At 42.6% G+C, this 13,951-nt stretch overlaps 1 protein-coding gene across 1 annotated transcript in view; it reads left to right on the top strand.

The window, feature by feature from the left end:
* rapgef2a (Rap guanine nucleotide exchange factor 2a) overlaps nucleotides 1–13,951 on the top strand; it is a 149,972-nt gene that overhangs the window by 118,826 nt on the left and 17,195 nt on the right. The window contains exons 20-21 of the mRNA XM_060916582.1: nucleotides 3,744–4,127; nucleotides 4,342–4,553. Of these exons, the coding sequence (XP_060772565.1) occupies nucleotides 3,744–4,127; nucleotides 4,342–4,553 (596 nt within the window). The remainder of the gene's footprint in view (nucleotides 1–3,743; nucleotides 4,128–4,341; nucleotides 4,554–13,951) is intronic.

Here is a 13,951-nt window from a genome sequence, read left to right on the forward strand (position 1 = left end):
CCACTGTGGCAATCTCTGTAGTTTAAAACTTGTCCACTTTTCAGATTTATTTCAATTTTGTGTTCCATATCAGGATCGGTCTCATGCCTCAGTGCTCTTGCCTCTGTATTAGTGTCAGCATCAGTTCGATTTTCAGGATTCTCATCATCAGTGTCGTGCACACCGTCAGCATCAGTTGTTGGGTTTTGTCTTTGTTCAAAGTCTGTGGTTGTCTCTGTATCTTTGTTCATAACGTGCTCATCACTCTCATTTATAACTTTCATAAGTCTGAGGTAGTGCACCCTAATGCAGGTGCTTCCGTGTCTGACAAACACTACAGCTCCATCTTGACCGATCACAATGCCTGGTCCCTTCCATTCTGGACAGTCCACTCTCTTGTAGTACACTTTGTCACCCATTTCATATCTCTCATCTGTATTTCGCTGCTGCTTACGTAGTGCTCTTCTTATTCTCTCTGAACACTCTGCCTCTGTAAATGCCTTTCTAGCAGCGTGCAATGCAGAGATGTGCTTTGCTACCCACTCACTTTTTGTGGTTCCTTCCAGAGCAGGTGGCTTGTCTGTAAGCACAGAGGGCAGGTTAGGATTCTGTCCAAATACCAGCTGATGAGGACTATAGCCGTGCACATTTTGCATGGTGTTCTTTGCCATAAGCGCCCAATCCAATGCAGTCTCCCAGTCACAGTTGTTACTTGTCTTGACTTTCATAATGATCTCAGTGAGCGTTTGATTGTGTCTCTCTATTAATCCATTGCTCCAGGGGCTGTATCCAGCAGTTGTTTTCACTTCGATGTTGAAGTTCTCCGCCATATCTCTTACCTCTTCGTTGTTGAACTCTCCTCCATTGTCACTGAACAGTTTTTTAGGTGGGCCATGTACGCTTATCCAGCCATGTATGAAGTGTTTAACAATTTCAGACCCTTTCTTTGTAGTCAAAACACTTCCTGTACTGAATCTTGTGAACTGGTCGATAATGTGAAGATACCAGAGCCCTGGTTCTAGTTCATGGAGATCTACTGCCACCGTCTCATTGTGCTGAGATGCTAGTGGAAGGCCAACAGCTGGTCTTGGTTTCATTTTACTGTGTCTCTGACAGGTTTCACACTCAGCCACAATTCTCTGAAGAATAGCATCACATTCAGCATCTTTGTTTCCAGAGCTTAATAGAAGCCTCTGTAAACTGTTGGCAGAAGCATGACCAAACTGTCTATGAAGCTTCAGAAGAGTTTTTTTTTTTTCTGCTGTGTTCATGTTTTGTGATATTGTCAGTATTTCTTCATCTCTGTACTCACATGGTGTGATACTTTCAGACTCAGTTGTTGCAAGTACACAGTCATTGGTTTGATCATTTTTGTTCTCCTCATCCATTATATTTACACAATAATGACCAGAGCTTGTAAAGTCCAGTTTTACAGGTTGTCTGAACATCGTTGCGCTGTCATTTTTCATATCGAGTACAGTTTCCGCTCTTTTCATGGATGCCTTACTCAAAAGCAGTGGAATTTTGGCTGGAACCACTTCAGTTTCAATTTTGCACTTGGTTTTGCCGATTTTTGCAGGAACTGTCAGTTTCCTGGTTGAATGGACAACATTACCATCCCCAAACTTAAATGGCCTATTACTTTGTTGCTGTGACTTCTTCAGATCCTGTCTCTCACTTTTGCTTAGGCCTGTAATATAGCTCTCTAGCCATTCCTCACCACACACAGTACGTGTGCATGCTGTATCTATTACTGCAGAGCCAAAACATTCAGTTAAAAGAATTTCAGCAGCAGTGGGCGATTCTTTGGTAAAGAGAGTGATATTGCACTCTTCAGTGTTTTCACTACCACAGTCTTCTGTGATTTTCACCTGCGCACTCTTATGTGGGCAGTCCTTAGCCCAATGGAATGTGCTCTGACAAATAGCACATTTTGATCTGCGTCCATATCTGTCCAAGGGATTAGTGCCAGGCAGCGGTGCCTTCTGATGCTCACTTTGTCGTGGCCATGCCTTGCCTCTCTGTCGCTTCTGTTCGGTCGTTACATACACAGCCTCTTGATTTATTCCAATCATCTGACTTGACGTTTTGCCTCCGAAAATCCTTTTCAGTGCCGATTTCATTTCTTTAAAACTCAAATTTGTGCATGCCGTCAAAGCTAACTGTCTGTCCTTCACTTCCAGGCACGCAGTATCCAGTAACTTGAACGCTAATACGGCATCAGGCAGTTCCATTTTATACTTTCGCATTCGCGCGTAGCGCTGTTCAAATTCAATTATGAAGTCCGCCATGGACACACTACTATCTCTCGCTAGCTTATCGAAGTTTGAATACGCCTCGTATGTTCGGTCCTTTTCCTCAACTAAGAACAAACCGTCAAGTTTTTCCAGTAGCATAGTCATGCCAGAGTCTTTGTTGAGATCGTTCACCGGTATCTCCATCGCTGTTTCCCGGGCTCTACCTGTTAGCCCCAAAGCCACTGCAAGCGCTTGCTTCTTCTTTGCCAACTCCGTCACTCTAATCCACATCTCCACTTCGTTCTTCCAGCTTTCATACGGCTTCCCTTCGTCGAAGGTCGGCGGATTTTTATAATTAGCAGCCATCCTCTGCTACCAATGTTAATGACTCTCACGACCACCGTGTTATTCGTTCCATAACTTTTAATGAACTGCCCTCTCACACCCCCAGGTGGACAACATCCTCCCCCAGTACATCTTCAGAATAAAAGCCCGTGGGCTGCTAAAGGAAATGCATTTAACAGTTAACAGCCAGCACGTAATTGAACGAGAGAAGACTGGTTTACCGGAGACAAAATAAGCGTTATCTCTGCTTCTGTCCCCTCCGACACACTACTGCCTCCGCCGAGTGCGCGCGCACACACCGCATGTCGGGGCCGCGGATGAGTTACTCTCCCTTGATCAACGAAGTCGGCGGGGAATTTGTGGTTATTATCGGTACAAACAGCGCGAATCACAACTTAAACGAGTGCGGTTCAGTTTGACATTATTGTCAGTCCGTTAGATAAACATTTAATTTTATTAAAATCGAAAATTAAATTAATATTTAGAGCCTGTGGGCTACAAAAGTAAGTCATTAAAGTAGCCGGCTGGACTTAATTGTGTGGCCGGCAGCCGGCGCTTGTGGAAAGCCCTGCATTCCGCACAGAATATAGAATTGAATCAGCTCTGCGCATGCGCCGTGCGGCACAAAAAAACGGCAGCCACCAGGAAGGAAGGAGATCCGGAGTTTTCAAACATTTGCTTAAGTGTGAAATCGCAAAATGGTATTCTAGCGAACAACAAAATAGTAAAGATTCAGAAAAACAAATCATTCAGTGATCATTTTAATAGTGTAATTTCATCCGAACTGGGCCTAACGCTCGATTTAGAACTACAGAAAGTCCGTGTGTCGGACATTTTAAGTACCTTTGTAAAAGTTTTTTGCAAATGTTGCGGTCAGCATTTAAAATGCTAACTTAGTTTTTGTACAAGTTTCAGTTGATTAAACCGTCATTTTATCAAACGTGTCTGCTTTTGTAATAAAGTACTGAAAGAAAAAGCAAACACAGCATTGCGATTTCTTATCCATCCATATATTTAAAAAAAAAAAAATCCCTCCCTCTCGACTGAATTTTTTTGCTCACCCGGTGGACAGGAAACGGATTTTTTTTTTTAAGGATGGCCTGAGTTCAAACGATAATCTTTTTTTTTTTTTTTTTTTTCTCCTTTTCTTCTCTCTAACAACTGCGCTTGGGCGTACATCAGGTACTACCTTAAGAGCAACATGGAGACGGAGACGCTGTGCTCAGACGTCGAGGCCCAAGAACTGCAAAGAGAATCTCAGGTTTATCTGCTGTCGCTGAGCTCTACGGAGATAGCCAATCAGCTCTCAGCACGCAACTACATGCTCTTTGCCAGCATCGAGCCCACCGATTACATCACAGACCTCTTCAAGCTGCGTCCGCGCGATCCGCCGGGGAGCCTTCGCAACTTCGAAAATCTCGTCAATCAGGAGACCTTCTGGGTCGCCACGGAGATCGTGCGGGAGTCCAACCAGGCCAAAAGGATGAAGATAATCAAACACTTCATCAAAGTGGCCCTCCATTGTCGGGACTGCAAGAACTTCAACTCCATGTTTGCTATTATCAGGTGAGTCACCGGGACTGCGGTCGGTCACGATTAGTTCGTGTGAGGTGTGAGCATTGTAGCCATTTTTAACCACCTGAAAATGTGCGTTGAGCTTTTTGGTTTACTGTGAAGACTCGCAGATTCGTTGTGCGGGATTGGAACAGTGTAAAGTGCGCAACTTTTTTATAAAAAATAAAAACTCCTGTCTGTCTGTCTGTCTGCTTTTGTCTTTCAGTGGGCTGAATCTTGCCCCCGTGTCTCGTCTGCGTGCCACGTGGGAGCGTCTACCTGCTAAATACGAAAAGTTGTTTACCGAGCTGCAGGAGGTCTTCGACCCGTCGCGCAACATGGCCAAATACCGCAACCTGCTGAACAAGCATAATCTTCAACCACCAATCATTCCTCTTTTCCCGGTCATAAAGAAAGATCTCACCTTCCTTCACGAGGGTAACGTTCTTAAACCTTATTTCTCAGGCTGTCGATCAATTTTTAAATATTTAATCGCACTTTTCCCAAAAATCTCTTCTAAATGTACCTGAAAGGGATATTTTTCATGTTTTTGGGCAGTGGGAGTGGACTGATGTGCTTGATTTTCTACAAATGTATGTGGCCAGGTCAGGAAGGATAACGCTGAACACAGCAAAAATTATTTTCAATAAATAAAAGCAGAATTAAAGGAGAACTGAAGGCAATTAAATTTTTTTTAAATCAAAATTCTATCTCGTTTTATTAAATATAGGAATTTATTTTTATCGTGGTGTGGTTTCCATCAAATCCTGCACTCTGATTGGCTGGCGAGCAGGTCCGTATCCCACGGTACGGATCCCAGTTACAGACCTCTGGCGACTCGCTCATTCACAACAACAAAAATAGAATTTTTTTTGTCAATATTTCTTTTTTTTTTCCCCCTTCTTATATAATATTTATTTATAAGATTATCAGAAATCTTAGTTTTTGCCAGCATTTCTCAGGAGAATAGCATTAATTTTACAGCATGGATAGCGATAACACGAGTTTTACTACCCTGAGGAAGAAGAAATAAAAGAGAACATTTCAGGAGAAAGCTAAAAACCTGTAACTGTTGCTAACGCCAAGCAAAAACATGGCTGAATCCTGAATGACTCCTATTTGTATAAATAGGGGACTACACAGGCAGCAAAATGTAGTTTTTTTGTTTTTGTTTTTTTTTTTCCTGCCATGGAAGTGCACTTGTATACCGAGGAGGAAGCCATTTGCATTACAGCCGTGAATGAGGATTCAAAATGGCGGCTCAGCTCAGTTTTCCCTTTTGGACGCTCTCGTTTTCTGTTAGAATTTGGTAAAGGAAAAAAAAATATTATTTATCAGCTTAAGGTCGGTCCGTATGGTGAAATACCGTGACCTCGGCCTTGATAACTGACCTCGGCCCAGAGAGCCTCTCTCAGTACTTTCAAGACCTCGGTCACGGTATTTCACCATACGGACCTCCCAGCTGGTAAATAACATATAGTGGGGCAAAAAAGTATTTAGTCAGTCACCAATTGTGCAAGTTCTCCCACTTAAAAAGATGAGTGGCCTGTAATTTTCATCATAGGTATACCTCAACTATGAGAGACAGAATGAGAAAAAAACCCCAGAAAATCACATTGTCTGATTTTTAAAGAATTCATTTGCAAATTATGGTGGAAAATAAGTATTTGGTCAATAACAAAAGTTCATCTCAATACTTTGTTATATACCCTTTGTTGGCAATGACAGAGGTCAAATGTTTTCTGTAAGTCTTCACAAGGTTTTCACACACTGTTGCTGGTATTTTGGCCCATTCCTCCATGCAGATCTCCTCTAGAGCAGTGATGTTTTAGGGCTGTCGCTGGGCAACACGGACTTTCAACTCCCTCCAAAGATTTTCTATGGGGTTGAGATCTGGAGACTGGCTAGGCCACTCCAGGACCTTGAAATGCTTCTTACGAAGCCACTCCTTCGTTGCCCGGGCGGTGTGTTTGGGATCATTGTCATGCTGAAAGACCCAGCCACGTTTCATCTTCAATGCCCTTGCTGATGGAAGGAGGTTTTCACTCAAAATCTCACGATACATGGCCCCGTTCATTCTTTCCTTTACACGGATCAGTCGTCCTGGTCCCTTTGCAGAAAAACAGCCCCAAAGCATGATGTTTCCACCCCCATGCTTCACAGTAGGTATGGTGTTCTTTGGATGCAACTCAGCGTTCTTTCTCCTCCAAACACGACAAGTTGAGTTTTTACCAAAAAGTTCTATTTTGGTTTCATCTGACCATATGACATTCTCCCAATCCTCTTCTGGATCATCCAAATGCTCTCTAGCAAACTTCAGACGGGCCTGGACATGTACTGGCTTAAGCAGGGGGACACGTCTGGCACTGCAGGATTTGAGTCCCTGGCGGCGTAGTGTGTTACTGATGGTAGCCTTTGTTACTTTGGTCCCAGCTCTCTGCAGGTCATTCACTAGGTCCCCCCGTGTGGTTCTGGGATTTTTGCTCACCGTTCTTGTGATCATTTTGACCCCACGGGGTGAGATCTTGCGTGGAGCCCCAGATCGAGGGAGATTATCAGTGGTCTTGTATGTCTTCCATTTTCTAATAATTGCTCCCACAGTTGATTTCTTCACACCAAGCTGCTTACCTACTGCAGATTCAGTCTTCCCAGCCTGGTGCAGGTCTACAATTTTGTTTCTGGTGTCCTTTGACAGCTCTTTGGTCTTGGCCATAGTGGAGTTTGGAGTGTGACTGTTTGAGGTTGTGGACAGGTGTCTTTTATACTGATAACGAGTTCAAACAGGTGCCATTAATACAGGTAACGAGTGGAGGACAGAGGAGCCTCTTAAAGAAGTTGTTACAGGTCTGTGAGAGCCAGAAATCTTGCTTGTTTGTAGGTGACCAAATACTTATTTTACCGAGGAATTTACCAATTAATTCATTAAAAATCCTACAATGTGATTTCCTGGATTCTTTCCCCCCATTCTGTCTCTCATAGTTGAAGTGTACCTATGATGAAAATTACAGGCGCCTCTCATCTTTTTAAGTGGGAGAACTTGCACAATTGGTGGCCGACTAAATACTTTTGTGTGTGTGTGTGTGTGTGTGTGTGTGTGTGTATATATGTGTGTATATATATAATGTGTGTGTATATATGTGTGTGTGTGTGTGTGTGTGTGTATATATATATATATATATATATATATATATATATATATATATAAAAAATATTTCTGACAGCTATTTTGTCACTGCTATAGCAGGTTCTGAGTGTCTGAAATACGCTCTGTAATACCAGTCCATATGTCAAAGCAGCAGCCGTAAACGAGATTTGCCGAGACCTGTGCGAGACATCGTAGAACAGAAGTAAAATGTACAGCGGAAATCAAAGTGACCAACATCTGCCAACATTGTCAAAAGACGTGTGTGCGCGCCCTCTTTCGAATGCTGACGTAATCAAGCCGGAAGTTTGCCCTGCGTCTGAAATCGCTCCCTACTCACTATGTAGCGTGGACGCCATTCTGTAGCGCTGTCCGAAACCTGAGTGAGGATTATGTAGGAAATGCCCTCAGTATAATATGGATTTATCACAAAAATACACGCATGTGTTTATTATTTTGAAAATCCACCAGCCGCCTGATCTGGCACGTTTTAATCATGCGACAGTAATGACGTAAATACCAGCACAACGGATTCGTCCTTATCCTGTCGTCTTTCCAACTCTTCTCTACTCCACGTTGGTTCAAAGTAGGGATGGCGAAAACTAAAAAAAATCTTGACCGACCACCGAGCCTCATTAGTCGGTTAACCTATGAGTTTAAACAGGGATGCAAACAGCACACCTTTTGGCGGATGCCGCCTTTTTCACGGCTGAATCGTGCAGATCTGATTTTTTTTTTTTGGGGGGGGGGGCGTTGGAGTGATGAAATTATTCACACTCCAATGCCCCCCCTAAAAAAAAAAAATCGGATCTGCACGATTCAGCCGTGAAAAAGTCGGCATCTGCGCCTTTAGTTTGTGTGGAGAGATATGATCTGCAGTAACATGCATTGTTGGCTACAGACCCAAACATACTTTCAGAATGCACTGGCCAAGGCAGGACTAAACTCCATGTGCCTTCTAATAATAATTAAAAAAATATATAGTAATTTGTAAGCTAAAAAGCCTGTCTCTACACTTTTCTCTCGCCGAGTGGCAGCTGTGTTCAACTGGGGAAGGAGGGCGGGACATGACTGAATGGGTGTTTCTGATTTGTCAGCTGTCGTCCTTACACCGCATGGCATGCCCCAAGCGTTTCCAACACAGAATTCCAGGTTCTCCGCTCCAAAATCGGCAGCTTCAAAACGATTTTTTTTTTTTTAACCGACAACCAAAAAAAAATTAACCGGTTGACGTTGATTCGGTCAACCACCAGTCAAACGGTCATCGGTTAACATCCCTAGTTCAAAGTCGTGTGGAATAATCTCCATCACTGATGAAGCTGGCGAATCTCAAAATGAATCTAAATTGGAACGACATGGCGATCTGGCCGCTGTGTAAACGCTTTTCAAAATGGCTGCACCGACACTTCACATTTGAAGATCGCGCGGATAAGCGACGCCTGCCATGGACCAAACGAACTACATTCTACATGGCTAAAAACCGAAAAGGCCAATAAGTGTAATATAATACGCCCATATGAGTCATGATATAAGGTTAATAAAACCGAAACCGTAATTGAATAACACATTAATTCAGAAATGAAGCAAGTTTAAAAATGACTTCAGTTCCCCTTGAACTTTTTATAATTTTGATGGTTTAAGACAATTCAGTGTGAGCAGAACACTGTAATATTTTCCTCTAGTTCTGTAACTTCCGGACTCAAAGTATGCAGTAAAATAAACTAAAACTCTGTGATGTGGACTCTGGACAACAGTCGGGCTATCTTTATTTAAAGAAAATAAAAATACAAAACCCAAATAAATACATTTGTTAAGCCACACAGCTCATAAAAATGTTTTTCAGTAAAATGCAAAACTCTGTGGTAAATATACAGTACACTCAGGAGCGAAAACTGCATTTTCATGCTTTTTTTTTTTTTTCCACTTCTCACACACTCGTGTGCAGCCTGCACACCTGGACCTTAACACGTCGTCTTTTCTCCCCTCTGAACCATCAGACATCTAAAAATACACACGTTTTATGTAAACAGAGCAACTCCATCGCCAAGAACAAGCATGTCATCTGAATAGAAGCATCGCTGCGTCTTGTTCTCACATTGAGCTGTTTTTTTCTTCTCCTCCTTTTGTCACATTCACTTTTTTTCTCAAGTTCTCGCTTCTTGTGGCTGTTTCGAAACAATCTGACTTTCAGTTTTTCATTCATTCACTTCTTCCACGTAAGGGTGAGATATTGCTGCTGAGGCGAGCATATCCAGCGGAGAAATCTGCACGCTGCTCCACTCATTCTCCGTTTTCTCCATACCGAGTACTCCGCCATTACTGCTCAGCTCAGGCAATTACTAAAACCCGGGATGGGACGTCACCAATTTTAGCAATAGCAACCACTCCGGGGAGGTCACTGCCCGAGTGGTGATATGATGTACATGTCTGGTTCCGTCCCAGGTTTTAGCAACAACCCTCGGCTCACGCTCCGGGAGAACTGGTGCAACTCAACTTGCTTTCCTAGTTTTCTTTTCCTTTAATTGTTGGGACTGCACTGTCTTTCAATATGGGCTTATAGACAACGCTCCTCAACAGATCAGAGGTTTCGTACGAGTCCTCAGTAAAATGTGCAGAGCAGAGGAGAGACCACTTCGTAGGTGCCCAATGTGCCTGTGAACTTCTTGCAAAACGCGTCCAAATCTTTGCAGTTTGAACATTCTTGGGCCGTGAATGCAACGTAAATCCACCTTCTGTCGTGTTGCTGCACCGGCCAGCAACACATCTACATGGCATGGCGATAAAATGGAGGATCGGCGTTGCAGTCAGCTCTGTGTTTTAGTATAGCGGAAACGGCGATGAGGCCAATAGACTTCCTGCTGTGACATCACAGGTGTCAAGGTCATTCACTCAGACCACTACCTATATGAATCATTTTAATCGTAAAAATTACTATTGTAGATTTATTGTTACGCTTAAAACTATTCCTGTGTCATTCTTGAGGTCTGAAGGTGTTTATAAACAAAAAGTGAGGCCATGGCTCTGCGTATCTGCTTTAACACGTTGTCTCTTCTCCCCTCTGAACCATCAAACGTGTATAAAAATGCATCCATTTTATGTAAACACAAATGCAACAATAAGTCGATTCTGTACAAAAGTCGTTGATTTGTCTAATCCCAAAGCAGCTTTACAAAGCATTAAAGACTTTAAACATCCCCGGTGAGAAACCTGTGGCGACGGTGGCAAGAAAAAACTCCCTCAGACGGCACGAGGAAGACGACTCCAAAGAGAACCCATCCTCATCTGGGTGATAGCGTGATTTTATAAACAACTCACTTCGATAACGGTGTCCTATAGAGTCACAAAGTATGACTGTGAAACCAGGAAACTGGTAGTTTAACATGAAGTCTGTTTGGCTGAAGTTATAAACTGTTCATGACGACTGCAGTGCTAAAGTTAGCAAGTCAGCTGTAGTCCTCAACCAATAGATGCCAGGGCTGGGTTCAAAAGATCGAGCCATGATCCGATATCGATTCACGTTCAAAAAATACGGGATCGATCTCTTCCAGGTAGCTATTGAGGTATTTCACCCACGTGACCAAGTCATGTGACGCAGCCATTTTGGACGGCACGCTCAAGTCCTTCAGTGCAAGGCGGTATGAGATGGTGGAGACCTTTGCACATTTTAACAAGAAAGTAAGCTGTGATTCGTGTTAAATTGGATCTGTCTTTTATCACAAACACTGTACCCAGCCTTGGTATGGAGCCCTGTTTATTTATTTATTTCTGTGTCCCGTTTCTTTCTAGCCTCGGTTATTGCGTTTTATGTCTGATGTCTGCTACATGCAACCCTAGACAAATTAACACTGCCTCGTTTCACTGCTCAGATGGGTTAACAAACACTGACCCATTTACTTTTTGCTATATATTTTATCAAAATTGCGTTAACTGATAAACTAACCTGAAATGAAATGATCCCTGCAAAGTCTGGAGTAGAGCAATTCCAGCGTTACGGACGTGATACTTGAACTCAAAATGGCAACAAATGACCCAGTGCATGTTTTATTGTCTCCCAGTATTTAAACAGGTGTTGCATATTTTAAGGCTGTACCATACTGGAGAAGTGATAGAACAAGAACAATTCCCATAGTACATCTAGGGCATGCCAGGAAACGCCAATAAAAGATGCGTTATGGATGTGACAGAAAAAGTATCACTTTTCTTGGGTGACTGTACATTTTTATCAAACTCTGTGAAATCGTAAACCTAATGTCGAAATGGAGATATCCATTTGATAGAGGGGTCCAAGGTGAATATTAAAAAATCTTTGTTTAAAATATTTTATATTTCATGCAGAGTTTCGGAAGGAAAAGTCAGCGTTATGGATGTGACGAAATTCCGTTATGGATGTGACGCGTCTGAAATAGACATGGCATATGTTTAGAAAATCAGCAATTTAACCACCGTAACCCTTTGAAAAACTCTCTAAATATCAGCTAAAACTATCAAAGTTCTTAAATAATATTTAGGATGGCTATTGTTTTGCTGTTTTGTGGATTTTTGCATACATTTCTGTGGCTTGTGGCAATAATATAGAATTGTACATGATCAAAGTTGATTTTAGCTTGGGGTTTACATTATAAGAAAGAAAGACTGACGGTGACATATTAGGTGATCAAAATGTGACAAATTGGTTCAACTTATTCACATGTGTAAAATACAGGCCTAGGTGATATCTCTGGGAGTGGTTTTGATGTATTACATGTTGCTTTATTTTTGCATGGTGAGGTTGACATTTACATGGAATTGCCCACTACTCTGTTGGCTCCCAATCCTGTCTCTTCACAGCTGCAATCCATTTGGCCCTCTTGTCCGGGTCAGTAGGAAACCGGTAGTGATGTGTCGGTCGCGAACGATCCGGTTCAAAGAGCCGGCTCTTTGAAGTGAACGACGGGAGCCGGCTCTTCGGTGGGGGCCGAATTAGTTTTTTGTCGTTAGGTGCCTCAGAGAGAGAGACTTTCACAAAAAGTTGCTGTCCGATTGCGTCTTTGTGTTGTCTATTACCATTCAAAGGGAAAAAAAAGCATGGTGTACGCCTACTTTTTTTGGTTGATGTCATTCACAGCTGCGAAAATAGGAAAATTGGTGTAATGCTTAAAGCTGTGGAGCGCAGGGGAGAGGAGTCTGTGAGGCACCTGAGGAGGGGAAAATCAGCTGCGTATTTTATATTGGTAATATAACACAGTTTTGCATTATGTTTGTGAGAAAATAATTTATTAATTGGTAAGTAAGTTTTATTTCTATAGCTAGAACATTGTTACACTGCTATACTTTACAAAGCTTTAGGCCGAATCCCATTTCACCCCTTGGCCCAACCCCTTGGCCCTTCCCCTCCATTTTGCGCGTTCACGTGAAGGGGTAGGGGTATCCCAATCCCAGTTAACGCGGAGGGGGAGGGGAAGGGGTAGGGCTTCTGTACCCCTCCAAACGGAGATTTTCCTGGAGCTGACTCCGAACGAAGGGGTTTGAGTGATTTCCCACAATGCCATGCGGATTTCAGCGAGATTTCATGCGGATTTCAGAAAGATGGCGGTTCCCGCGGCGAAAGATTGTCATAAATGTATTTTCTCCATTATTTACGTGTTTTAAGTTGTTATCCAGAGGAAACACGCCGCTTGATTCGCTTTCAAGCTGAGAATGAGCAGCGATTTCTGAAATCCAAGCTGCTGCTAAAAAGCTTTGGGAGTGAGTATTGTTTTCGGTTGCTTGACTGCGTACGTTTTGTTCTGTTATTCTCGCTTTTATTGTTTACATGAGTGTTCTGACACCTCATTCTGTCGGATGTGGTGCACGAAGCGCCAAAGATATCCCATTCAGTGGTGTTAGTTAACAAATCACACCCTGCCAGCAGAGATTTCTGGTTCTGGCTCTGACTGTAGCGGCTGGTCGCAGCCAATGACGCATTTGGTCGCGTTTTGCTAACGTAAACGCTGACGGAGGTACGCGATGACGTATGCGATCGTTGAAGGGCTATCCCAATACGTAAGGGTTGAATTTCAAGCCCTATCCCTTGTAGCTCAGTTTCAAGGGGAAGGGCCAAGGGGAAGGCGGAGGGGTAGGGGTAGAAATTAGAATTGGGATTGGGCCTTACAATGGCTACAAAAACTAAAAAATAAAATGGAAAACATCCTATTGATAAAATATAAATAATAATGTAATTAATTAACTACCGTATTTTCTGGACTATAAGCCGCTACTTTTTTCCTAGGTTTTGAACCATGCGGCTTATACAAAGGTGCGGCTATTCTGTGGATTTTTCTTCCACCGCTAGGGGCGCTCTAACCGGAAGTAGAATCAAAAATAAGATAGATGAAAAATCAATGCAAAGAAGAATTAGCAGATCTTTAGCAGATAGAACACGCACGACAAATTACTAACTGGTAATTATTTTCAAATCCAGCGAAGATGATTAAAGTGACTTGTGGTTTCAAACACAGGAGAAATGAAGGTAAATAAATACCGGTTATTTTCTCTTGGTTCTGTTCCGTTTTAATCAGCAAAGTTGTTGCCGTGTTAAAAGGCACTGTTCGGAAAGAATCTGTTCAGGTACATACATGCACATTTACAGTACAAAATCGTTCTGTACATGCAGTAAATATCTAATTTTTCAACATAGATATCTGCGGCTTATAGCCCGGTGCGGCTTGTATATCTT

Source organism: Neoarius graeffei, chromosome 3, assembly GCF_027579695.1.
Source record: "Neoarius graeffei isolate fNeoGra1 chromosome 3, fNeoGra1.pri, whole genome shotgun sequence".
Taxonomy (NCBI): domain Eukaryota; kingdom Metazoa; phylum Chordata; class Actinopteri; order Siluriformes; family Ariidae; genus Neoarius; species Neoarius graeffei.